The sequence below is a fragment of the Epinephelus fuscoguttatus genome, linkage group LG3, assembly GCF_011397635.1.
Source record: "Epinephelus fuscoguttatus linkage group LG3, E.fuscoguttatus.final_Chr_v1".
Taxonomy (NCBI): domain Eukaryota; kingdom Metazoa; phylum Chordata; class Actinopteri; order Perciformes; family Serranidae; genus Epinephelus; species Epinephelus fuscoguttatus.
This window is the reverse complement of record NC_064754.1, coordinates 26,300,618-26,324,790: the sequence shown is the minus strand read 5'-3', so window position 1 is coordinate 26,324,790 and position 24,173 is coordinate 26,300,618. Positions and strand designations below refer to the sequence as shown.

The window sequence follows — 24,173 nt, the reverse complement described above, 5'->3', positions numbered from 1 at the left end:
CTCAACAACAGTCAAACGAAAATGGCCAACAAGGGAATGCAAATACTTCCTTATTTGCTAAATTAATCAATACATTTTCATTCTGTGTTCATTTTACCTGTTTAATTTCATCCTCCACTGCATTGCAGCAGTCATATCCTGGTCTTACCTTCACCTCTGTGATGAGATGACCGAAGCTGGTGAGGGGGATCCGGGTGTTCACAGGAGACGTCGGCATGACTGGAGACGGTTTGGATAAAGATGTCAGGTTTCACAGATTATCCTTCCTCACACATTCAACCCACAGTCTCACGATACAGTTAAAAACACATTTAGAGGGAGGACATTGGTACTTACTGCTCTGTTGGTTCACAAAGGACGCTTATACAATATTTTCATGTGGAGGCTGGTGCTCTGACGTAGGGCAAATCCTATCCAATCATATGTTTCTGTGCAGAGCGCCGACCAATAGGACGCGGTATGGAGGGCGGGGCTTGGACACACAAACGGTAGATCTGGTGCCTGCCTGTGCCTGTCATTCTTCTGCTCAGCCACAAGATGGCGGAAGATTATAGTTTATGACAAACGGTGCACCTGCTCACAAGTTGCGTCATTAACCAGCAGAACCACATTATCACAGTAACGCTTTGTTTTAATGGGTCAGCCAGTTTACTACTAATTTTATGAAGAAAACCTCCCCAAAAACCCTACCACAAATAAAACTCATTAGTTCCCGGTGATACATTTATGTCTTTTAATTATCTGTAAATTATCTGAGGTAAAATATCTGAGTAATTTGTAGTATTTGGGATCTTTTCCTCTGTAAAAGTAGCTTTATCATCACTGGTGTAATAATCTGTCATTTAAACCAACAATAGAAACTTTCAAGTTTTGTGTGTTGCAAAAGGCTACATGTGAACTACTGTCAACCACACTATTTTAGAATTTATCCCTGTGTTTTTAACTTCTGCACTATTTTTATACCGTACATTTTTTGTTTGTTTGTTTGTTTTTTTAATTGCATGATTTCATATTTATTGAGCATTGTTGGAGGCAGCCTGAGATACAAGACTATCATTACCATAATTGCTGTGCACATGAAAATAGATAACTTAAATCCTTCAATACAATAATGGAAGTAATTAGTACTTACTTAAGTACTAAATTACAGCATTGAGTTACGTATAGTTGATTGTGTCCATTTATGCTATACTGTAAACTTCTCTGCTGCGGTTCAGACGTAACTACTGTACTTTGTACTCCGTTTAACAGCTGTAATTACTAATTACTTAAGTTGTCAGATAAATGTAGTGAAGTACAAAGCAGAATATTTATGTGATGAAGAAGAAACAAAAAGAAACACAGTGGGGAGTTATTTTCGTAAAGTATAGGTATCCCAGAGTTGAACTCAAGTACAGCAGCCTAATGATGTGCTTTTACTTTCCATCACTGCAGATTATTTTTATTCATTAAGTAACCAAATAAATCAAGTATTTCAAAGTACTTTTATTTTGCTTTGGTATTTCCATTTTATGCAACTTGCATACATCTACTACAATTCAGAGGGAAGTGTACTTTTTAGTCCATTACATTTATTTAATGGCTGTAAGACTTTAGGGCTACTAATTACTTACAGATTAGGATTTTAAATGCTAAACAAATTAGTTTATTTAAACTACCATTAAGTTTATGAAGTAGTTAAAATTAGCTGCATCTCAACCAACAACACTACAGTGCTGCTAGGGTTGCAATGGTACAATAACCATCTTAAAAAATATGGCACTGTCAGAGAATTGATATTATTATCAGTCACAATTACCCTTAAAGGAACGACAAGGGAAAGGTTATTGTCGACTGAACAAACATTTTTCTACTATAACTGAAACTGAAATGCTCTGTCTGTCGGAGCTAGATCAAATGAATGATTCATAATTGATTTGTTATCTGAAGCCTAATTTTTAAGCAAGGAATATTCACACTGGTCTAAATAAACAATTTTATTGTATTCCCCATCTTTGCAGAGCAGCAGTTTTGTGTGAAAGGAATTAAAGGCCTGTCCCAAATATAGGCCTGTTGAATTCAGTGATTTAAGCAAATGCTAGCCCGGGCTACTAATTGAAGTTTTATGGTACTTCAGTTATCAAGTGGCCCTGTGTCAGTTAAAGATATACTGTGCTGGACTTTGTTAAAAACAGTGTATTGACTCATACAGAAGTAATCCCTCTGAATCATCACTTATGACCTGCTAGAAGTGTGTTGTGGTGTATTTATTTGCAGAGACTCTGCCCTCTGTCTCTATTTTCCTATCTTCTTCTTATTCTCTGTGTTCAGGATGTTCATGGGTGTGTACCTCTACAACACTCAGGGTAGGGGCTTTATTAAAAAGTAGCAACCAGGTGCCAGACTGTAAGCAGCAGGCATCCAAGAGACACAATACCAAGAAAACAACAAAACAAAAATAGCAGGCAAAACACCAAACCAGAGTGAATCTAGTCTTGGCGTTTACTTTCACTTGTGCTGGCAAGCGTATGTACAAACAGTAACTGACAATCCTGCGTAGTAGTACTCCTTTCACTGTGATGTGTTTTTGTTGTGGTTGTGTGTATCTGACAGTCACCACAGTCACAAAGAGAGCTTCCAAATGGATACATAAAAAAACAAAACATGGATATTAATGGCTGCTAATGGACTCCATCAATCGACACCCTCTAATTTCCATCAGACTACCATAATTTCCTTTAAAAATGATGAGTAATACCTAACAACACTATTAAGTGGACACCCTGTTCACTTCCCTTATAATTAGTACCAAGTGCCCTTTCAAGGAAATGTCCAAAAGTTGCATACCAACATACTACTTAGAACATTTTCATTAAATTTGAAGGAAATAAAGGGAGCTGTAAAATACAGCGATGCCTTAAAAAGGTTATCAGACAACCATAATTAGAGTGAACAAAGAGGAAGAGGCAGTCAGTGAAGAATATCGTCATCCTGCCTTTAACCAGGAGTTAGAAACATGTTCTGCATGGTTACCCAGCTGCTCGACAAACACAACAGAGGTTCTGGAGCCACATTTACAAAACAGTATAAGATGAATAGTAGCTCCTAACTGGCCGAGGGATGTATCAGTCCGAACGTCAAGATGTTGTGGACTAAGTCTTGAGTGGCAACCGAAAATGGTTGCGTTTCTTGAAGACGTTTCGTCTCTCATCCAAGAAGCTTTTTCAGTTCTAAGAATTACGCTAGTTCACAAAGCATTATAGTGCCAACAGTAGATCCTAAGACTGAGAGATGTTTTAAAAGCATATTTTAGATCACGGTAAAGTTAATATTGCATTCACTGGCACAGACCAGTCACCTGACGTTCATACATAGCACAGTGTCAACTTCTCTTCTCTTAGCTCAGGAGGTCTTCTGAAAAACTCTTCAGAGGAAACTCTTACAGTTCCAAGAGTGGTAAGATAAGATCCTTTGTGAATAACCAGGTTTAAACAGACAGTTTCAGCTCTGATTTGCTTGCAGCAGAAACTTGTCACCAACATTGGACTGGTGTAGGTCACCATAGTGTATGTGTCTAAAGGTTGATATATACGCTAAAAGGAAATGCTGCTGAGCAGGTGTGAAGCTGTGAAAAGCTCTTTCAGTCTTGACCATTTCAACAAGGAAAGCATTTCTCAAACCTACTGAGTGACGAGCACATGCCCTTTCTGCAGTGTGTGTGCGCATACATGAAGCAGTCAAAGCATCAAGTGCGTCAAATTCTTTCCTTTGTCGTCCTTCTTCTGGCACCACGTTTATCTCTGAACTGTACTGTCAACTCTGTGTTGGCAGTGATGAAGAGGAAGTTTGCATTCAGAGAAAAGAAGGAGTGTGGCTGAAATCAGGATTAAGTTCAGAACAACCGCGTGGACAAGTCTTCACATAGTTTCAGTCCAGCATTATACCTGTGAACTCTGTAATCTGCAGCCGATCTTTTGCACCAATGACAGATCAATACAAGTTACAGTCTGTACAGCCTATGACCTCCTTTATCCTCTGACCCTCTTTTCCAGTTTGACGACATGTTGCACAACTTTGCTCTTGTTCTGTACTGTTAATGAGCCAGAGGTGTGATTTTCCACTGAAGGTGCCCTCAAACAGGTTTAGACAGTGCAAGACGCTAAACAAGGTTGTAACATTTCTAAGGGGCAGTTTGTAGCCCATCTTCACCACTGTGTTGATTATTCATTAGTACTACACCTAATTTTTATAAAGCCTCTCCTAACTGGGAAAGAGAATTCAAGACTACCTGAATCATTTCATGCTCTTCATGAAGCCCTTAATTTTTCTCAGCAAATGTTTAATTATACAGAAAAATGCACTGGACTGTTTGCTGACTTGTAATTTTTTTAATAGTCTTTAGATTCTTATTTACTTGAACTTTTTCATTTATTAAATATATGTAAGATATTTTTTCAGATATTTTATCAATGGAATATCCTGTAACTGTAAGTAAAATAACCGGAATTTTTTTATTTAATTAAAAAAAAAAATTAGTAAATATAATATATTAAATATTATAAAAAAATCTGTGAAATAGCCCAAAAAATACAAGAAAAATTATGAAAAATTATTAGCAAAGTCTTAGCCAGTAAAATTAGATACTTATCTAAAATTAGATACTTATCTAATTTTACTGGCTTTTTTTGCCATATTTTAATCTCAAAAAAGGTCTGAAATACCAACAAGTTCAAAGTGTTCGGTTCCTTTAACTGGGGTGTACACAGAGGCAGAGACAAAATGGCGTGTTCCTATTTAGAGCCGCAGCATTAATGAAAGCTGTAAAAGTGGTTGTAAACTTTTTGCATGAGTTCTTACACCATCATGTGTGTTATGTCAGATTAGTATCTTTTAATTAAATGCATCTGTGCAGCTAATCAGCATCATTGCTGGTATGATTGCTTGTAGTTGTGGGCAGGTGTCAGATGATGAACGCAGCTTTAAGCCCCTTTCTCACATTAATCCTGTAACATAACAGGTTCAAATATTCATGTCTGTCATTCACACATAACCTCCTACACATAACATGACCATTCCAGGGAAATTAGAGGCAAAATCTGTAATCGAAATGTCAATCAACAGGGACACCCCAGCACCTAAATACATAATAGACCGGCAGAACTTTGACTAAAACAGATGATAGTGTAAAGCAGCGCCACCAGTACTGAACTGGGTAAGGTTGTATGTTCTGTTTGAGCATTTTTTTCAGTTTGTAAGAGAAAAGCTTTGAGAGTAATTTGCTTTGAAGCTGCATTAAATAATTTGTTTTATAACCTGGAATTTTTTTTTACATGGCCGTGGTTTGCTGTGTGCTATTTTAATTAACCGCTAAATAATTTAGGGAAATGCCAGAAGTAAGCACGAAACCAAAAATAAAAGCAGGTCTTGAAACTGTTGATACATGGATCCTCTTAATAACAAGAAATACAGAAAAAAAAAACCTTGCTGTTGGAGGTGTTATTTGTTGAGGTGAATTGATGTAAGTGGGGGTGAAGCTGGATGAGGGATGTCGTCTGTTAGGTTGCTCGGGCAGAGGGAGACTCAGCGTGGGGGTTCAGTGTCAGGCAGTTTTCCCACCTGAGCTGATTACAGACCCCCCAGAAGGTACCTAGAATGAAACAAGGGAGAGGTATACACCACACTGAATAAGAAAAGATGAGGGAAGAAGGGAGGAGGGGATGGAGGAATGTTGGTAGGAATGAGGGAGGATGATGGGTGAAGGGAAAGGGAGGGTGGGTTGAGAATTCTGAAACAAACCGAGCAAGATGGGTTGACCAGGTGTAAGTAGGCTTGGCAGGTAACCAGGGGTGTGGTTGAGGCGTGGCCCTCCTGAACCTACTGTAAGTTGACCATGGCCTTTTTATTACAAACATTACAAGATTATAAACCCTTTTTGTTCCCCGGGCAGTCTGTCCTTGCTGAGCTGCAGAGGAGACACAGACAGGGACATTTGTACAGACCAAAAAAACCTTTGGAAGCTATTCACTTATTTGTTCAACACAGGCGTTTAAACCTCACATTAGCATCAGATAAACTCTGGAGAGTATTTTTTAGACAGAATGAGGTCTGAGGATTTTTTCCTTTATCACTAACATTGAAATTGATTTGTGAGCAGATCTCTTCAGGACCAGTATGAACAAGAGTAATTACAGCAAGCCAAACCTGTTTCCTCATAAACATGACTTCTTAGGAATGACTTCAGGGAATTTCATCAGAATCTGAGTCCAACTTTTCTCTTAGAACTCAACAGTGATCTGATTTCAACTTCTTGGTCAAAGGTCACTGTGACTTCAAAACACATTAAGGGCCATAAATCAAGAATTAATTCGCCAGTGATGACAAAACTTCACACAAATGCTAACAGGATAAAATGATGAATTTATGACATTTTAAGGTCAAAGGTCAAAGTCACAATGACATCATAATATTCTCCAAAAACACTTTTCTGGCCATTAATCAACATCTTAACTCAGGTACTCAGATACTGAACTGGTAATCTTGAAACTGTTCTGACTGTAAAGATCTTCTGTGCTGCCGGGTTCAAGAGGTAAGGTAGGGTAAACTTTAATGTCCCCAGAGGGCAATTTGAGATACAGACAGTAGTCATGGGAACAATAGATAACACAGTTTAGAGTATCCAGTATCACTCACTGTCAGGGGTAATCATGGGCATCAGTGGTCACTGCTGGCTAAAATGTGTGAAGCATCCACATTTTAGAGTTCGTCATGTCTTTGCAGCAGCATCCATATTTGAAGCATTGTCTACCGTCATGGCCACAACTTTGTGTTCTGTCCTTTCCCTCTGGTGGTCCACCACAACCACAGTTGAGTGTGTTTACATGGACATGAATAACTCGTTTGATCGTTTTTTGGAGTATCCCGTTTATGTGCCATATTCCATTTATGAGAAACCCGAATACACCAGCTGGAGTACTCTGAAAGAAAACTGGGACGTATAACACGGTTTCTCGATGCTCACGTGAACACCATATCCCGAATATGATCATAACCGGGATAAGCCTTACAAATGGGTTGTCCGTGTAACTGCACTGTTTTTGTTGGTCCAGTCAAAGACAAAGCTACAGTTCTCTGTACTTCTCTGTAAAAAGTAAAGACACTGGAAGTTATTCACTGGAATCATACATGTCAAAATAGTGATAATTTCCAATTTAAGAAAATGCACTTAATAGCTTTTATTAAATTTCCGTAAAGTCTTCACTACATTTATTATGTGAGTCTGGACAAACACGGATGTAAACAACAACTTGACTGGCTGGAGGAGGCACTCAACCTCGAGGCAGTAATCCTAGTCTTGTTAACACTTAAGAGGTTCCGACCCTCAGGACCTGAAGCACTGCTCTACAAGACAACATGATGTACAGTGGCTAACAATGCAGGGCCTGACTTGGCTGTCTTGTTTGTAAGTGGTGCAACATCTTCAACAAACATATAATTTACAAAGTCACCAAAACTGATTGACATGCAGACATTTGGCAACCCCGAGGGCCTGGGGCCTGGAGCAGTGTCAGATTTTGCCCTTATGTAAGCATGACCAGGTTAACCTGTTATATGGGCCCCTACTGCTCCCCACACCTGCCTCTGAGCAGCGTGTTACTGCCATTTTACCTCCATTTAACACATTTTGGGAAATACACATATCTCTTTCTTACTGAGAGTGAGATGAGAGAATTGACAGTACTCTCATTTCTGAAGGATGAATATAAAGATAAAGCCAGCAGCTGATTTACACTGGCTCCGCACAAAGACTAGAAACAGGGTGGAACAGCTTGGCTCTGTCTGAAGGCAACAAAAGCCGCCTACCAGCACCTGTAAACCTCACATATTAATACATCACTGTAGGCCTGTATTTTGTTTGTGGACCTCTGGGAGATGACATACAAAACTGTTTCCCATTTTGCCAGGAATACTTCTTCACAGGAGGGTTATGTGCGGGACTATTTCTTTGCTGGGAGCGGAGACTTTCTTGAGTCTCAGCGGGTCAGACTTGAGCACAATGTGTAAACGTGCTATGCTATAGCCTAGCTAATCAGCTGCTGGCTGCGTATTTACATGACAGTGGCTTCTATCATCTCTTCCAACTCTCAGCCAGAAAGCAACAAAGTAGTAGCCCTGAACCTTAGCCGCTCTTCACTGAAGCTGCTTAAGGTGCTTCTTTTTTAGTGCACAGAGGTGTGTTCTTCCTCAGCGGATTTCAGATACTGTCCCTATGGTTTCATATTGGATCCGGAGCACTATGGACAGAGCACTGCTTATACCTTTAGAAGCTATACGCTTCTGGCTCAAGGACCAGCCATTCAACTTTTTCACATTTGGGACCCTTTTCTGGGCTGTACTAGAAATGATGGGGCCTAGGTCCTTAGGAGTGGACTGTATGGATTAGTATTGACTGAGGTCTTGTAACACATCTCCAAGTAGGTTTATGTGCTCAATATGCCACTATCTCTTCAACATACCCAATTACCCCTTAGAACTGTGATTCTGTAAACCTTTATTAATTTATTCATCTTTATTTTTGTTTTGTCTGTTTTGATTTTTGCTTATCTGTCTGTTTGTGAATTGGCGGTTTGGTGCGGCTTCTGCAGTGATACGGGCACCGCGCTGGACCGTCGTGGTGTAGAGGGAGCTGAGCCCGAAGATGAAGCTTTCGATTTGCTGGTCCATCTACGTCCCAACCCTCACCTATGGTCATAAGCTCTGGGTAGTGACCAAGAGAATGAGGTCGCGGATACAAGTGGCCGAAATTAGATTCCTCCATGGAGTGGCTGGGCTCAGCCTTAGAGATAGGGTAAGGAGCTCAGACATCCGGAGGGAGCTCAGAGTAGAGCCGCTGCTCCATCGCATCAAAAGGGGTCAGTTGAGGTGGTTCGGGCATCTGATCAGGATGCATCCCATTGGAGGTGTTCTAGGCATATCCCACTGGTAGGAGGCCCCAAAGCAGACCCAGGATACACTGGAGGGATTACATATCTCATCTGGCCTGGGAACGCCTTGGGGTCCCCCAGCAGGAGCTGGAAAGCGTTGCTGGGGAGAGGGATGTCTGGGGTGCCTTGCTCAGCCTGCCGCCCCCGCCACCCGGCCCCAGATAAGCGGATGAACATGGATGGATGAATGGATTTATTTTGGTTATTTGGTTTGGTAGTCGGTGTATTAGTTAGGGAATAAGTTGGAAAAGAGGATGTATATGAAGAGATGTATATCTTCCATGCCCTTTATGTTGTATTGTTATGATCCTCAACTCAAAAAATATAATCTAAAAAACAGAAAGAAAGCAAAAAAGTCAATTTCCCAAAACAGTTCTTTAACTCCAGTGATGTGCTGGATTAACAATCTCTTGGATTGTGGTGACTTGATTAAACACAGCTTTATTAGGTAGGCTACATGCAGATACACTCATAACTAAAATTATATTTTGGCGGGTTTCTTGTCAAGACATGCCAAAGAGATAGGTAATAATAAAGAACCTGATTCCTTTAAAGAATTTGCACATGATGAATTCAGCAAAACCATCTGAACCAGGGGCTCTGGGGGTCCCTGACTCTGGGGCCCCATGGCCATTGTCAGATTAGTGACAGCCCTGTGTTTGTGTGCGTGGGTGTGTGTGTTCCCTGTAATCATACACTGAAAGTATGCAGTACTTGTGGTTTGGCTTGTGTTGCTGCTGAAGGATTGCTTGCATAGGTGTGTAAACAACTGCGCGCGCGCACTCATGTGGTAGTTTTGACAGGGCATCAGAGAGAGATAGAGGGGGAAGAGAGGGAGAGTTGTAAGCAGCAACACATTGGTAAGAAGAGGGAAGCAGGCGCGCGGCGGCACGGGGACCCGCCGGAAGAAGCAGCAGCAGCAGCAGCCTCAGCGCGAGCTGGACGCAGACCGACACAACACCGGCAGCACGAGCGACACCGAGGCGGTCAGCGGGGCGGAGAGGAGGAGGAGGAGGCACCTGCACCGCGACTCGTTCTCCCCCGCTGCCTCCGTCGTCTCTCCCTCTGTCTCCTCGCTCTCCTCACCCCTCGTTCCTCTCGGACCGCCGCTGCCGCTTCCTCGTTAAGATGGCTGACCCCAGCAGCGACGGAGAGGCACCGGAGAACGCGCGCGTCTTCGCCCGACAGGGAGCCCTCCGCCAGAAGAATGTGCACGAGGTGAAGAACCACAAGTTCATCGCGCGCTTCTTCAAGCAGCCAACCTTCTGCAGCCACTGCACGGACTTCATCTGGTGAGTGTGTGAGAGGGGGGAAAGGACACAGGTGATTCACTTGCTGCTGCTGCTGCGGCTCCGGTCGGCCTCCTTCGACACAGACACTGTTCAGACAACCGCAGTGTTTCATTCATTGTCATTGTCAAAAACACTGCGATGCGCCATTCCCCCAGTTTTCCACAATGCGACAGCAGCGCGGGCCTGTCGGGGGGAGATGCGTTGTCGGCGGCCGCAGAGCAGGCGCTGCTGTTCGGCGTTTACCGCATCGACCCGACACCCATCTCTGAAACTGGGGGTCTGGTGGAGGAATGCAGCTGGAGACACAGAGACACAGGGCCCCACTGTTGCTGTTGCAGCTGTGTGTGTGTGTGTGTGTTGATGTGGTGCTGTGTGAGTGTGTGTCCATGTGTGATTCGATATCTGTTGGTGTGTGTGCATGCGTCATTGTCAGTGCATCTCTTGTGAATTCCCCAAATTTCTCATCCCTGTTTTCTGTCCACAGGGGCTTTGGGAAACAGGGATTCCAGTGCCAAGGTAAGAGCAGTGGCTCATTCACAAATCTTTCTGCTGCATATGGCTGTGGGTGTGTGGACGGATGTTCACTGTCTGAAGGAGTGTTGTTGTGTGTTTGTTGTATTCTGGGCCGCAGGTCTGCACACTGTTAGAGTGACCTGTTGGCTCTTTCGTTGACGCCGTGTTGGTGTTGGCAGGCAGGTGTCGAAACTCAAAGCAGGTGCCTGCCAACAGTGATAAATGAGAGTGAGAACACTCTGAGAGGCTCGAGCTGAGGAGACAGTGTGAGATGTAAGAGTAGAAGAGTCGGCGGAGTGGTTGAAAGCTGAGATGTCTGGTTTTGGCCAAGGAGAAATGGGAGGAAGAGACAAACCAGGAAGTTGAGCTTTATTTTTGTCGCTCTCTCCCCTCACACTGAGCCTGACATCTGATTGAAATTGTAAAATGGTGGGTTTGAGTGTGGGTGGGTGGTGATGTGTGTCCGTGAGTGGGTGGTTGGCTGGTCGTGGTGAAGGGTGGGTGTCTAGACACGGACCTCTGCACAAAATGGTTTCACAAACAGGCCCCTTGCAGCAACACAGTGACACCCCTCACTCACATGCACGCTACAGTAATGCAGCAAATGTTGTGCTCGGGGTATCACTTCCTCCTCTTCACTGAACCATCTCAGACACCCACCTCAACTCATCTGTCATGTGACCTGCCATGTGAGCTGCAGGAAGAAAATGACCAGTGTTTCTACATTAGGCTCTTACTCAAGACATCATTGACTGGGAAGAGTTGTGCAAACCTGTGTAATTTTATCAACAGTAAAAAAGTCCCACTCATCTCCAGAGGCTTCACTTCTCACAGCTCTGGTGGTGGTTTTACAGGAAATGCTTTGGGGGTAGAGCAAAGTTAACTCTTTATGTGCTTGAGTGACTGCACACAGCCTCCTGGACCGTGGTGAGCTTAAGAGTGTGGTGGTGAATTAACCTGAGCTGTTAACACACTTTAGAGAGCACAGACCAATCAGAGCCTTGCACAGGTAGAGCAGGTGTCAGGTCAGGTTTCGTGGTGAGTTTCCAACAATTCACGGACAACTCTTACATTTGTCGACGGCCCCAATACAACAAAGAGATCAAAGGATTGTTGTGATGTTGTTAGTCAGTGATCTTTGTTCACACACACTGAAGATATAGAAAGGAGTTAATCAGTGGATCAAGTGAACAAAGAAGCTATCCAGTGAGTACTGATCTAGTGATTTGCATGTCAAAGGTAGAGGCATCTAGGGTAACACAAAAAAAATTAAATAAAGATCCACTTGCTCAGCTGTCACTGAGCTGAACTGCAAAATAAATTAGGACAAGTCTGATTAAATTTGGTAAAGATGCATCAGTTAAGCCTTGATCATACTTCAGGACAGATGCAAACAGCTGCACATTTGCTTGCAGACAGTGGACGTCTACAAACCACAGTCTGGGGTTTATATGTACACAGACATGTTCTACAAATGCAGGTGTAAAACACTACGACAACGATATGATATTTGCTAATATCACAAAGCCTGCCACAATATGATGACAGTTTTATTCAATATCCTGTTGCAGGAGAAGCTGCCTCTGTTTTTGCTTTTGGCCAGAAAAGATAAAAAAAACAACGCCTCAAATATTGTAACCGCTTAAATGCAGTAAATTTTACTGTAATCTGACTCCACTAACACATAAAACAGCACATGGGATAAGTTAACCTTTAGGGCTTTCGGCCAGAAAGCTCTTTTCTGGAAAAGATCTTTTCATTTTAACCCAAATCATTAAATGTTTCAAAAAACTTCAGGGCCATCTGGCCCAAAGCCCTGAAGGCAAACTTCTTCCAGCAGCCATTAAACACGGATTAACAGCAACATCATTTAACAAAAATCTAAAATTCAGCTCAGTAATAACTTTCAAGGTTGATAGACAAAACAGTTGTTTTTGCTAATCGCACATCATCAGCTTAGGCACTCTTGCGTTGCATAAATTAGCCTAGCAGCTAGTGGATTTCTCCTCTGCTCATAGCTAAACAAATTACATGTATTATTTATACTTCTTATTACTCACTTTTGGTTTAAATCACTGCATCTCCTCAAAACAGCAAGGTTGAATTTCAGCCTTCATGCATGTTTTTTCAGCTGAACATTGAAACAGCAGCTAATGTCTCTGTAGTGAGAAACCCAGCCAGGCAGGTTTGTTGTGTTTGCTGAGTATTTTATCTCTTGACGGCATTGTTTACATGTGGCATATGCTCCGTCTGTTAACCTGTATTTTCTTTAAAATCCAAAATATTTCTGCATCGCTGATTTATTCCAGAGTGTATAATCCTCACCATCTTTTTCTTGGCTGCTTGTCATTGTTAGTCTGGCGCTGTTTTCAAAGTTAACGTATATCCTTAAGATGATATGCATCGATGCTTTCACTTTGCATCAGTGATATTGGATTGTTGATCTTCAGATTGATACAGCAATCAAGTTTGATGGATCAGCCCAACTAGGAAACATGATGACAACCTCCTGACATAAAAAAGAGCTCCTGTGTTTGTTGTATTTCAGTGAACAACATGAGAAAGTCAAAAAAAGAAAAAAAAAAGTGTAAGACTGCTTAACAAAAGAACAAAAGTATAGAGTACAAACGAGTATCCAGTTTGGTTTTCTAGTGCATGTGCAGTCGGTGTGCTTGACAGTCGTGGGCATGATGATGAAATTATGTCACAAGGACCCACGTGGATGCAGCAACCTTTGGTCAATTAATTGATTGGTCATTGAGATAAAACAGGTGGGCAACTGTTTTGATAATCGTTTAATTGTTTTTGTAATTTTCAGTCAAAAATTCGGTCCTTAAATGTGAAAAATACCTTCTTTACCGTTTGAGATCACAGCCGTGGCCACATTGTGCACCCGTTAAAAAATATATGCAAAAAAATCCATCACTGTCTTCATATTCTCAAATCAAAATCCAAATTCTTCTTCTAGAACAAAATATGACGTGTGGTTACATAACCTAGTACCAGCCAGTTTCAACCAATAATATCCGTCAATCAATCTGCAATTTTTCGCCACACGGAGCTAAGATTAAGTTAGCTAGCTAGCAACAGCATGCTACATCAGTGTGTCTTCATTTCCCCCAAAACACTGGGGTTACGGCTCTCTGGCTGAAATTAATTCACTTCGAGGAAAGCTCCAGATTATGTGCAAGGCATTTTACAGTGGACTGTCTCAGCAGCTAATGTTACATTTAGCATGTGATAGGCTGTGACTCTCTCCATCTGGCAGATATTACTGTCCTGTTGGTATACATTGTCAGGGCCTCACTGTAATGACACACCCATTTTTTTTATTTTTTTTTTTTGCAATCAAATTTATTGGTCCCAGCGACATGCTAAACCTGCCTGTTCTGTCTTCCTTGGAAATTTATCATGATACTGAAACTAGATACTATAATTATTACTACTACTGTTACATGCTATTTTGATAATCAATTATTTGTCATATTTCAAGCACAAATGTTAAAAAGCTTCTCCCGGCTCCCCTGATGTGAGGATTTCCTGTTTGTTTATCTGTTTTATATCATTATTAACTGAATATCTTTGGCTTTTTGATTGGATGAAACTGGACCTTTTAAGAACCTCAGTGTGATGGGCATCCTTTGACATGTTTTCATATTTGTTGCCATTTTACTGACTTAACAACTAATCGATTAATTGAGAAAATTATTGACAGATTAATTGATAATAAAGATAATTAATAATTAGTTGCAGCCCTGCTTCACACGGAAATATTAACTCTTGACCTGCAAACCAAATCAGATCCCACTGGTGTGACAGGTAGAAAACAATGAGAAACAGCGTGTGGGTCTTATTTTGTTGGATTTTCTTGTCTTTAATTTCACCTAATTTGAGAGTCGGGTAGAGAAATCGATACACAAGAAATATGGGTGGTTAAATAATGCCACCTTGAGGTTTGTTAGTAGTTGTTATGAGTTTAAAGGACTTCTCATCCGTGTTTGATGAAAGGTTAAGATTGGAAGTTTATTCTTGAAACAACAGGCAAAACAGCCTCACGTTTGATGCGTTTGATCGTATCATAACTGCTGTTTCCAATGTCAAGATTATACCTCCAATCTCAGTGGTGAACCTGTCTTGGCAGAAGGCTTTGATTTGGCGACTTGCAGGTCATAACATGACAAAACTGAGGAGAATTTCATGAGAAAGTCAGTTTTTAGGCGTTGTCTAAGCAGCATTTTATGACTGTATTCCAACTTGTAGTTAAGACCTACTTCACAGTGAAATATAGGTATTTAAATGCTGTTAAAGCACAAAAATGTGTCTGTTGGCCAGCTTTTGAATCAACAGAAAACAGTGAAAAACAGTTTATGAGTCCTGTTCATTTGAAATGTATATGTCTTAATATGCAGTTAGTGGATATTCTTTTCCTTTATTTTACCTAACATAAGAGAAAAACAGAGATTTGTGTGAACAGTGGTATCGTAAAGTGAGCTAGAGGAACAGGAATGGTGTAGATACAGTTCTGTATGAACTGGAGGAGCACAGACCCACATGCAAATCAGTGCTCACTTCTTGGTTAGGAGGAATGCCAGACATGTGGTACAGACTTGTTCTGACGTGTACGTCAGATTGTGTGTTTCAAATGTTATGTTTGTGTGTGAGTGACAAAGGTGCCTCCTCTTGTGTGGGTGTGTTTGAATACCTGTTCTGCAGGTAAAGATTTCTCTTCTCTCTTTCCTGACATCTTTTTTTATTGGTGTTCATTTGTATGCGTGTGTGTGCACACCTGTGTACACTGACAGGAAAAAGAGGAAGTTACTCTTATTTCCTGCTTAAGAAAGATCCAGATGTCTGATTGGAGTTTGGACGTGAGGGTTATAAGGTCAACTCTCTTTTCAGTTTTCATATCAGAAGAGTTGCAGTAAAGTTTCGCAACTATATGTGGCGGAACTATTGAGTTTCCACAAAGGCCTTATTTAATGCAGAATTTTTTTTGAACTTGTTATAGTTTGATAACCGCACATTCCTAATAACATTAATGATCTGTTGGCTCAGTTATATTAAGTATTCTAGTAAACCATGACAATGAGCCAGAATGCACAATAGGACTCTAAAACTGAAGTTGCTGAAAAGAATTCAGACATCAGTAATTTTATTTTTTACACCAGGGCTTCTCCTTCTATGACATGTCAAAATATCTCCAGTTTGGTCCAACGTTTTTGGAAGACAGGAGCCCAGAACATAAAAACCCAATTCAGGCTACTTTAGATTTTTTTGGACAATGATAACAAGACTAAATCAAGACCCAATCTTACACCCAGCACAAGGTGGCTTGCAGGGCTACTGTTGTTGCTAGTTTGAGTTGGACACACTTGACATTTTCATGGCCTGTGCCCATATTGTGTAAGTATGTACTTGCATGAATCTGTCTGCCGATGGGCGTGCTGGTCTTAAAATGAGGTGTAGTCAGGTGCGTGGTTGGTGGATTTTGTGGCAGCAGAAAGCGACTTCCCCATTGACCAAGAAAAACCTGGTCTAAGGTCAGTGGCACAGTATTTTCCTTCAATTAAAAGGGTGCATTATTCACATAATAAGATGTACCTACATAGACAGATTCACAATGGACTTACACTGTACTTGTTAAACACAGTGACGTGCAGATGGGTTGCAGGAGAGTGAAAAAAATACAGTGGTAATAGGGAAATGAATTATATTCTCTAAAATTGTGAACATAGCAGAGACCAGAGCAGAGCTGTTGTCCGACTCCCCATTAAGAGAGATGCTGTGCGGATTTATGTACGAGGAGCAGCATAACTTCAATGATTATTTCAGAGGCTTAAAGCTTATTTCTGTTTCCTCTGTCAAGTTTATAATTACAGTTTTTACAGCTGCTTAAATGCCCCATGATATTTGCTGCTGTGACCTTACTGCTCTGACTGCATTACTAGCAGTCAGAGCAGTAAGGTGCAGGGCTCAGGCATGCCGCAGGGAATGGGATATGGCACTTTAATTGGTTAAATTCATGTTTCTCCAAAAGCACACCTATGATTAAGTAAGGGACTAAGTACAACCCTTTGCCCCTTGCGCCTTACTTCGCACCACCATTATGCCCTGTTTAACTAGCAAAAGTGGAGTTGGACACACTCAAGATGCCCCTTAAATACACTTGTGCCATAAACTTTAGACCATGAGCTATAGATCATTTAAATAGGGCCATAAGAGTCCACAGCTACATTAGCAGCTCTGTGAGGCTGTACTTTGGCACCAGAGTACTGACAAATTTGACCTGATGATGGGGCGAGATGAAATGTCAGTGGATCATGAAAATCGGTGGGAGTTATCCTGGAGACTGGACCAAAATTCATGATTATTTATCAAGTAGTTGTTGAGATATTTTGAAGTGTTCAAACTCCATGCATTGTTTATTTAAGTGTTAATATAGAGGACATTTCAAAACACAGATGGACAGGATGGTTTTTAGATTTCTAAAGAAGCAGCTACTGGCATGTATAACTTTACTTGAACTGAAAGCGATCACTGTTTTATCACAGTATGTTCTAAAGGGACGGTTTCAGGTGTGTCACTTCTGGCAGATGTTGTAACTCCACCAAAAGTTGACTAGAGCAAAACGTTTTTGTTTTTTTTTTGTCTTGTTGAGGAAGTTTGAGATTTTAACTGATCTTTCCATTTCAAGCCCTTTTAATCTTTAGTCATTGGCAGCAGACATAAACTCTTTATCAACAGAAATAAGACTGATGACATGTGCAAATAGTATCTGTATGAGCTAATGTTGCCTCTGTGCCCACATTATAACTGAAGAAACTCATAAACAGCAAGAATGGAGGGAAAAAGAATCTCAAAAATACTGGTTATTTCACCATTGTGAAGTGACATTGTTATTGATTGGATCAAAGCTGTGGTTTACCTTTAATCCTGATCACTGATGGATCAGCAGTTGAAGTAGTTTCTTTGTTATTGATCAGGTGACAGGTCCAGTTAATCTAAAGATATTGATTACAAGATAAGTTTGAGGCAACGTGGCCGAGAAAACAAACATATTTTAGAGTACGCCTGTCCACAGTGCAGCGCCTGCTCATCAGTAAGCTCCTTCACAATGAATTTTAAAGTCGACAGATCCTTGCAGCGTCAGTGCTCTGAAAATGGCAGATGTCAGGGTGGCTGAATGGATATTAATATGTCTGGAAAGGATATCAATTTTCAAAACAATCTGTATTAGGGATAGACGGATTGTTGGTGTCCTGATCGGCAGGGCTGCAATTCCTGATAGTCTCTCATTTAGCCATATTTATTTACTCCTCAATTTGCTTAATTCACAAAAGTATTTAGGTAGTATTTAAAACACAGAAAACTTGGACCTAAATGACTAAGACCTGTCAAACTGGTCAATAACCTAATCACTTAAGTGAAGCTGTTACAGCTCTACCAATATAAACAGGCAGTTATTTGCTTTACACTGATGAATCAGTACCAGTGATTTACTAGCTGATAACTGTCGATGTGAACTCAACTGACCCACGTCACGTGACAACCACTGTGCGTGTTATATAGCAGAGAGTAAGCTTGTATTTCCCTTTAATACTCTCCACTGTATACAGCCTAGTTCTGGTCAGAGACATGTGTTTATTCAGTTGTAAAGTTAATGCTCATTCCTGACTGTTAAAGGCTAAAGAATATGTGCGAATGGAAACAATCTTTATGTGTGATCTTAGTAGGTTTCAGCTAGCCTTCAGGTTTGTCTTAAGCTTGGTGTCGTCGTGTTTTCTTCAGCACCACCGGGGTAAAAATCCCCAACAAAAACAGTCTGTTCATTGTTTGCCATCTACAGTAACCAGCCCAGAGTTTGTTTACATTGTATCTCAGTGTTTGAGTGGTCCGTTTCCCCTGAATGCTTAGTTGTCAAACACATACAGCAGTCCACCCACTCAGATGCTTGGATGCATTTCTGGTGGATCTTCAAAGACTTTTTCATCTTGCATTTAATAATGAAAATAAATCTGAAAAGTCTCTTTGGCATTAGTTTTGACTGAAGCAGTCGTTAATGTCTGAGGTCAAAAGTGCAATCATGTGATCAGCATGGCCATCATCTAAGTCATGATAATGGTTTGAACTCTCTGCTCTTTTTGCCTGTCTTACAAAGAGTGCAGTGTTTACAATAGCTTCATCCAAGATAAACAAATCAATCTCACATCTGCTTTTGAAGAACCAAGATAGCTGGATAAGATTTTACAGAATCATGTTTAGTTCATAGATTGTATTCAATTACTGTACTGGAGGTGGACTGTAGCCCACAGACGATTTGTTGTTATTCCATTCTGTTTGGTTGACTGCTGCATTTGAACTTTCATAAACATTTGTTAATAAAAGTTGTTAATGTTATACATGTTTTGTTGTTATTTTTCAGTATTCTTAGGCCTTTGTAATGTTTGCTATTCTGTTTCTGAACGGTATAGGCGCAAGCCGACATTTTGGCGACTCCCTCTGAACCCTTTAAAGTAATTCTTAATTAGCCACAGTAATACTGTATACCCCGGGAAAATGTGGGGAAGGTTTAACGGTAACAAAATTTGGATACCGCCCAACTCTAGTGGACATAGCCATCTTGGCGTCACCGATTGGTTGTGATCCGCTGTTTTAAAGCCTCAAGTTTGGCATTTTGGCCGTCGCAATCTTGTGTTTTTTGGAGCCAGAAGTGACCATATTTAAACGAGAGGTTGGAGCTATGGATAAGCGAGGGGTGGCTGATTGAGACCATGAACTCATTAGGAAAATGTTTACTGAGGTAAGAAATCAAGTTAGAAGTCGGTTCATTTTGTCATAGACTTCCTCACAATTGGACTTTTTTTGGAGTTGCCCCCTGTTGGCCATGAGAAGAAATGCAGGTTTAGGCACCTCCACATTGGCTGCACATTCCAGACCAGGAGATTACCCCTTGATTTAGCCACATATGAACACCAAGGCCCACATGTTTTCTGTGGGGTGTGAAAGTATGGTCGGGCGATGTATTGAATTAAGTCAGCAAGACTTTTGCGCCACATGAAAAATGTCTAAATGCTGGTTTAAATCACCTTAAATTGGCTGTAGCAGGTCATCAAGAAATAGACCCTGATCAAGGTATCCACCATGGTTCGTATGATATCTTACAAAAGTGGACATTATACAGTTCATACTACTTCCTTCTTTACTACTGTCAGTGCATTGGTCACGTGATCGCAGCCATCCTGATTACGTGGGCTATACACTAATAATTGGCTCATGATTACTTGGGTCGTATACGAATTGTGGTGCATTACTTTTTGTAACAGTGCACCAACAGTGCGTGAAACAGCTTGATCATAGACAAACTCCTTTTTAAATTAGCTGAATTGATTGTTTCAGTATTATTTGATTTTTCTTTAATGTAATTGACGGAGGTTTTGCTGCCATTTTGCCAACAGTTTGTTGATCCTTCTATTGTTCTTTTTACCAAGTGGGAAATATCAATGCTGTAAGAAATTCCCAATATCCCCAGTTTAAGATTACGACTAAGAGGCTGATGTGAACATTTTTTCCTGACTTAGTTGCTCCCGGTTATAGTCTAAAATGATATGATGAGAGCATGGCATTATTGCCCCAACATGTGTACACTACACAATTTTACCCCTGATTTTCCACTCGATGACGGATTTTGAAGACAAAAGCCCCAGATCAGAGGCAATTCAGCACACATTCCAGTGAGAGATAATTGCTATGTGCGAATTTTTAAATACGCGATCTAAGAGATGGGCTGATGTGTCGCAGATGCCCAGGAGATATCCAGCAGGTTTCGTGGTTGTGTCTTTTCCTGTATCACTTCCTGCACATTTCTAAAGGGCCAGTTTGTAGGATTTTAGAGGTATCTATTGGCAGAAATGTTATATAATATTCCTAATTATGTTTTCATTAGTTTATATTGACTTGAAAAGAAGAATTATGGTGTTTTCCTTTCCTTAGATTGAGCTGTTTATGTCTGCATATTGGGTGGAGTCTGCCATGTTGTTACACAACAGCCAGAATGGACCTGTGAAACACTGGCTGTAGAAAGGGCCATTGCGTTTTCACGTTGGCCACACAAGAGAAGTTTCAACCCTGCAACCTTACTGCTAGAGCCACTAAATCCTACACACTGGACCATTAAAGGTAGTTTGGAGAACAGACCAAACCACAACAACCTCACGATACCCCGTTTTAAGACAGACAATTGTTTAATGTGAACAGTTCAGCAGTCTGATGACTTCAAAAGTCATGTAATGTGTAGGTGCCATCAGAGAGCTATGCAGTTGTAGGGTCTTATCTCGTTGGTTCAGTATATTCAGGCATGCTTAGGCCTGAAAAATGGTTATTACAAGTGGCCCTGTCTGTGGTTTGTGGACTGGTGCTCATCCAAGATGGAGGAACTTCCTGATGCTCCTGTTGATGTGAAACTGTCGGCCCGCTGTCATCCTGGCAGTCCATCGCAGGAGTCTTTTTTGGAGCGGCTCTGATTCGCTGCTAACGTTGTCTGTCAGATAAAATGGGGCGGTTTGCGTGTATGTGTGTGTATTAGTGTGTAGACTCGACTGTGGGGCTCAGCCTGGTTGCTAGGCAACAGAGCAAAGACCTCCTCGGCAGGTCACTAGGCCTGTCTTTCAGTAGTGTGTGTGTGTACGTGCACAGGTGTGTGTGTGTGTGTGTGTGTGTGTGTGTGTGTGAAAGTGACAGAGCAGATTTATGAACAAAAAGCTTTAAAGTGTGACTGCATCCTTCGCTGTGTTTTCTGTTGCTCCAGTTCTGTTTCTGTCTTTCTGACACACTGCAAACACACAAATGAATCCTCCACCCCCTCACATCGCCTCAAACCCAGCTGTGCCCCCATCCCTTCCTGCCCACACACACACATGAACACACACATGCACACACACATGTTCCTCTCTGACTTTATTTCTTCTTCACTCTTTCTTTTCCTCTCATTGTCTTCTTCTCTCTTCTCTGTTTCCCTTTTTTCAGTCTCTCCTCGCAGTTTGTCTGCTCATTTGCATTGTGCAGCACTACAGATGGACAGAGATATTTTGAGGCCTCGGTACCACAGTCAGGGGTAAAACCTACATTTACAGTAGATCCAGGTGTCCATTGATGTGACCCACCCTCTCTCCTGTGCAAACACACACACGCACTAACATAAACACTCTGTTGCTTAACTGCTAGAAAGCCGTGGAAAGTGCCGCCAGCTGCCACGGTGCCTCATGAAAATGTAACGACAATGTGAATAATTAAGATCAAACCAGAGCGTAATGTCACCCTGTGTGTGTGTGTGTGTGTGTGCTGCTCTTGCTGTGGCTGTTGTTGCAATGTGTGCTAATATTTTCATAATGATGTTGAAACCTGAATGGTATTCACGTCTTAATTCCATTTTCTGCCGTTCACCGTAAAGTGGAAGTGGTTTAAATCTGCACTGCGCAAGATTTTTATGCAGAAACACACCAGTGTTGTGAGGTCGAACCACAAAGTCAGACTACAGTAGAGAAGAAGGATCTGCCCTATTTATCTAAATGGAGTTCTGGTGTTGGTCATGTTCACATCTTCATCTGCAGGAAGCGAGTGATCAAAATTTAAAGGGATGGACTGTACTCTATTTCAATCTGACCCAGAGTGTGCAGTTTATAGGTTTTTATCTGATCTCAGTTCAGCTGGATGTCTATTGGATCAGTTGCAGCTCTGCACAGATATCGAACATACCTGAGGGTTTAATACTCTAGGGATTCTAGGGCTGCCGCTAACGATTATTTTCATTGTCGACTAATCTGTCGATTATTTCATCGATTAGTCGATTAATCATTTCATCGAAAAATGTGTTAAAATGTTAAAAAATGACGGTCTGTCTCGCCCAAACCCCAAAATTACATCATCTAATGTGTTGTTTCATACTCACGTCAAAGGGTTTTAGTTCACTGTCACAGGAGAGTGTGTAAAGCTGCCAATATCTGAACATAAGAAGCTGCAGTAAGAGTATTTTGGGGCACTTTTATAGTACTTCTCTATGAAAAATGACTCAAACTAATTAGTCAACTACTAAAATAGTCACCGATTATTTTAATAGTCGATTAGTCATCGATTAGTCGACTAATCGTGGTAGCCCTACTCTGTTCTCATTAGCAGGGGTGTAATTCAATAGTTTCATCATGATACAGAATTATATTGATTCTTTGGACAACAATACAGTATTTGCCGATATCACAAAGTCTGCCACGATATGATTTTGACTCGATGCAGTTTAGGGGTCTGCGATTAATATGAGACGACCGAAGTCTTTTACAGTGGAAGCCACCCCTTTCTTTTTTGTTTTTGGTCATAAAAGATAAAAAAAAAACCCAAATAAATATTGTAAATATTTGTAACCCGTTGAGTGCAGTATCATTCTCTTCAATGTGATTCCACTAACACATATAGCATAGCGCATGCTTTCTGCCAAAGAGACCTTTCTGGGAGAAATGTCTATTTCCTAAAACTTCAGGGTTATCTGGCTTAAAGCCCTGAAGGCTAACTTCTCCAAACAGCCATAAAACATGGATTAACATCATAACTGTCAGTTGTTGTTTTTTTTTGCTAGTCACTCATTATTAGCTTCAGCACGTTTACATTGCATAAATTAGCTTAGCGGCTAGCAGAGGTTTCCTCTACTCACATCTTAACATATGACATTTACTATTTAGACTTTCTCTCACTAACCACTGGTTAAAGCCACTGAATCTTTTGACAGAACAGCTCGGTTGAATTTCAGCTGTCATGCATGTTTTTTCAGCCTATCATTACTGAAGCAGAGCAACTAATGTTTCTGTATGGTATTTTATCTCATAACAGCATTGTGCTCTGTCTGTTGACCTGTATTTCCTCTGAAATCCAAAATATTTCCACACTGCTGATTTATTCCATATGTAACATTATCCTCATCGTCTTTTTCATGGCTGCTTGCCATTATCTTTCTGCGCCTGGCACTGTTCGACAGTGGCACAGAATTTCAAAATAAAGGCGTATCGCAAAGGTGATGATATTGATCTGTGTTTTCACTTTTCACAGCTGATATGGGATTGTTGATCGTTGAATCAATATATCGATCAAATATAAACTAAGCACAAAAAGTAAGGAAATTTGTGTTTGGTAGATTATTTCTTTGTTGTAAGAATGCTTCTTGGCAGTAGGCTTTATCTTGTACCGTTGGAAAGCCTGTTTATTTCCCTTTAAAATTGTGCCACATTTATAAGAACATGCATTTGTGGGATGAGCAGCAGAGCTGAGTATGTGGGTTGCACCCACGAAAAATTTGCCAATTCTTCTCTGCCAATGCCAAACAGCTTTTTTTGCTGTTGCTATTGACTCTTGTTTTGAGCTTCTGGTA

At 41.0% G+C, this 24,173-nt stretch overlaps 1 protein-coding gene across 2 annotated transcripts in view; it reads left to right on the top strand.

Moving 5' to 3' along the window:
- The first annotated feature begins 9,653 nt into the window (after positions 1-9,653).
- LOC125885732 (protein kinase C beta type-like) overlaps positions 9,654-24,173 on the top strand; it is a 39,972-nt gene continuing 25,452 nt past the window's right edge. Inside the window, exons 1-2 of one of the 2 annotated variants that reach the window (XM_049571473.1) lie at positions 9,654-10,252; positions 10,737-10,768. In XM_049571473.1, the coding sequence (XP_049427430.1) occupies positions 10,089-10,252; positions 10,737-10,768 (196 nt within the window). In that variant the 5' untranslated portion in view covers positions 9,654-10,088. The remainder of the gene's footprint in view (positions 10,253-10,736; positions 10,769-24,173) is intronic. The other variant, XM_049571472.1, reaches the window with a different exon arrangement.